This window comes from Charadrius vociferus, unplaced genomic scaffold, assembly GCF_000708025.1.
Source record: "Charadrius vociferus isolate BGI_N301 unplaced genomic scaffold, ASM70802v2 scaffold266, whole genome shotgun sequence".
In the NCBI taxonomy this organism is placed as follows: Eukaryota; Metazoa; Chordata; class Aves; order Charadriiformes; family Charadriidae; genus Charadrius; species Charadrius vociferus.
In genome coordinates this window covers 2,583,905-2,587,493 of record NW_009649114.1, presented here as the reverse complement: position 1 = coordinate 2,587,493, position 3,589 = coordinate 2,583,905, and the positions used below count along the sequence as shown (strand labels likewise).

General features: G+C 60.1%; 1 protein-coding gene across 1 annotated transcript in view; it reads left to right on the top strand.

Annotated features, from left to right (window-relative positions):
- Positions 1–3,589, top strand: part of MDFI (MyoD family inhibitor) — an 18,947-nt gene that overhangs the window by 9,080 nt on the left and 6,278 nt on the right. The window contains exons 3-4 of the mRNA XM_009888306.1: positions 2,423–2,677; positions 3,513–3,584. Coding sequence (XP_009886608.1) covers positions 2,423–2,677; positions 3,513–3,584 — 327 coding nt within the window. The remainder of the gene's footprint in view (positions 1–2,422; positions 2,678–3,512; positions 3,585–3,589) is intronic.

Here is a 3,589-nt window from a genome sequence, read left to right as displayed (position 1 = left end):
GGAGGCAGCGAGGGGCTGTCGGGCGTAGGGTCGTGTCCTTCGCCAGCGGTGCCAGGATCAGCTCCCCCGAGGCTCAGCGCTGCTGGTCAAACCCTGCCGGGCTTCTGAAATAAGTTGGTCTTCTGATAGTTCAGGAGCAAACGGAGTGGGGATTGTGGGTTTGGGGCTCTGGGGATTGAGTTTCAGCCGAGCAGTGGACCTGCTCAGGCAGCCTCAACGCACTGGTTTGGCCGAGCCCGGTTAGTGGCTCGGGAAAATGACCTTTGGCAGAGCTGGTGGCCGGGGAGGGGGTCACAGCGGAGCGAGCACCACTGTGCTCTGGGCATCCGCCCACCGAGCCCCAGTGATGCTGCCATGGGGGAACCTGCGCTGAGCCGACACCGCGGCTGTGCCGGGGACACCGCAGCATTGCCGGGGACACCGCGGCTGGAGGGAGCGTTATCTCAGGCGTGAAACACAACAGGAGTGTCCAGGAGGTGTTTAGTCGTTGAAGAGCTGAAGGCCAGTGCTTTCCCCCAAAGCCCTGGTTTCCCACCCTGGTATTGGGGGCCATCGGGTGGGCTGGTCCCGTCCCCCCCCTTCTGCCTTGACACCCACGTTAGGGATTTTTATACATCACTGCCCCCTCAGCCCCAGGTTGAAGATGCCTCTTTTAGAAGAGCTTTGGGCTCCTGTGAGTTGAAGGCTCTCCTGAAAAATGGAAGCTATTTTTCCTGACTTAGAAGGGGGGATTGCTGGCTGCCTCTCCCCGCCACTCGCTGGAGCCGGAGCGTGATTTTGATTTACAAACAGTTTAATCTGAGGAATGCAGTGAAATGGGGAAAGCCAAAGCGAGCGAGCTGCACGCCGCTGCGAACCCCTGGAGGAACCCAGAGCTCGAAGCTGCAGAGTATTTGCCGCCGTCAGACACTGCCGGAGGACACCGTGGTCACCCGCCGGTCGGTGCCACTCGGTGCCGGCTCAGTGGGTGCACTCGGGTGAGGGCACTGGAGAAGGGTGCATGGGAAGCCAACATCCCAGGAGGGTTGTGTTGGGTTTTTTTTTTTGTGGGGAGCGCACATACCCCATTTTATCCAAGACCTGTTTTCCATTTCTCCTTTCTGCCCTTCTCCCACCCCTCCTGCTTCCAGCCCGTTCTTCCCTCTCAGCTCCGGTTATTTTAAGTTCCCTTCCCAGAGCACGTCAAAGACGCAGCGTTTCACCCAAGCACCCGGTTAAACCTTCCTCCGCGGTCTGAGCCTGAGCGGAAGCCGGGCGCTGGGTCCATGCGCTTGTGTTTTTTTAACCTCCATCTATTTTATTTTCGCCGGTGAGGGCGGGTGCAGGACAGGGACCGTCTGTGCCCCCTCCACCCTGTGGGTCCCCCGGCACAGAAAGCAGCTCCTGTTCCCGGGCAGCTGGAGGTGCCTTTGCCCTCGAGCCTCTCGCTTGAATCATCCCTTGTTTACTGCCACGGGAGAGGAAAACCAAAGTTTGGCCACAGCAGGATTTTATTTGTGGCTTCGATGGGTGTTGTTGCAAGGGGGGAGGGATGCTCGAACCCCCCTCCCCTGTGCTGGGTTCCCAATCCTCTCCCCCACCGCAGAAGGACGGTGGCGTGAGGACGCGGTGCCGGGCAGGAGCGAAGGGCTGAGCCGTGCCGCTGGCTCCGGCACCGTCCCGGCGGGGCGCAGGGCCGCCGGCCTCTCTCACGGCTGCAGGGCGCGAGGGCTGGAGGGAGGCGCAGCCAGAGCAGATATTTATTTTCCTCATCCTGCAGAAAAGTTCAGCCAGAGGCTGGGGAGCCCTTTAATTAAGCAGCCAATTCGTGCAGTCCTGGGGAGATGAGCAGCCCAGCTCTCCGGTGGCACTTCCATCTTCTCTGGCTTTACGGGGGGTGATGGGAGGTGGGGACCGCCTGGAGCTCCGTCCGGCAGTGCCGTGCCCTGGACTGGTGGGAATGCGGCTCATGGAATGGTGGCTCTCAGCTGGAAGCAGCCACAAGCTTTTCTCTTCCCCACTTGGCAGGAGGCGAGCGTGCTTTGCCGTGTCTCTGCACCCGCTCCGGGTCAGCCCCAGTGGCTTTGTCCCTCCTGCCTGTGCCAGCAGTGCCGGGACCCCGGGAGACCTCCTCCTCCAGGTCCTCTGCTGAGTTTTGGCAGTTGCAGCACGTCCTTCATGACAAGCCTTTATTTCTTGCTCTTTTTTCATCCCTTCCTCTCTCTGGAGCCACTGTCTCCTTCCCTCCAGCCAACTCTTCGTCTGCATCTCCATCCTCTTGGACCATGCGTCTGTTAGCATCATGTCTTCCCAGCCACGAGGCCACCCCATGTCCAACTGGGGACTGAGTTCCGTGGTAGCAAGGGACCGGGCACGTGTTTCTCTGCCGGCGGAGTGCTGCAGGGAGGGTTTGAGGGGGTTAACGTGCTGTTCTCCCCCCCAGGCCAGCCCCAGGTGCGAGCAGCCCCGCAGCCCCCCAGCCCCTGCACCCACTTGCTGCAGAACGGCGCCGGGAGGGGGCCCGATCCGGGCAGTGCCAACGGGGAGGCAGGGAATGGGGTCTTCCGCCCCCTCCCCAGCACCCAGAAGCCTCACCGAAAGCTGCAGTCGCACCACTCCATCAACAGCCAGAGCAGCAAGAAGAGCAAGGGCAGCTCCAAGTCGGCCTCTTCCCACATCCCTATTGAGGCGCAAGAAGGTACCGGCTCTCCCCAAGGGGGGTGTCCCTTTCCAGCCACTCTCCTCCAGCCCCGCATCCCTTGAGGGTCTCTCAAGTAGCATCCTTCCAGCCCACTGGGACCCCCGGCCCTGGGTGCCAGCCGAGTTCTCCCCCCGGCGTCCTTCTACAGGGTGGGTGCTGAGTGGGGTCATCTCTTCTCCTCCAAAATCATAGAATCCTGGAATTGTTGAGGTTGGAAGAGACCTTTAAGATCATCAAATCCAACCGCTAACCTATCCTGACAAAACCACTTCTAAACCATGTCCCCAAGTACCACCTCTACCCTTTTTTTCAACACCTCCAGGGATGGCGAATCCACCCCCTCCCTGGGCAGCCTCTTCCAATGTTTAATAACCCTTTCCGTGAAAAAAAAAATCCTGATATCCAATCTAAACCTCACCTGGCATAACTTGAACCCATTTCCTCTCACCCTGTCACTTGTCACCAGGGAGAAGAGGTCAGCCTCCACCTCTGTACACCCTCCTTTCAGGGAGCTGTAGAGAGTGAGGTCTCCCCTCGGGTCTCTCCTTCTCCAGGCTGAACACCCCCAGTGCCCTCAGTCGTTCCTTATAAGACTTGTCCTCCAGACCCCTCACCAGTTTCGTTGCCCTTGGGGTCTGGACATGTCCCAGGCAGCTGGGCACGTCCCTGGGTGTTGAGGGAGGCCCCTGGCTCCCAATCCCTCTTCCCATCCCTTCCGTTAATTCCTGAGGGAGGATTTCCACCCTTACGGGGCTGAGCATCCGTCAGCCGGGTGCTGTCTCACCCACCCATGCCCACGCCCCCTGCCCACTCTCCGGCCGTTCCTCCGCAGACTGCTGCGTCCACTGCATCCTCTCCTGCCTCTTCTGTGAGTTCCTGACCCTCTGCAACATCGTGCTGGACTGCGCC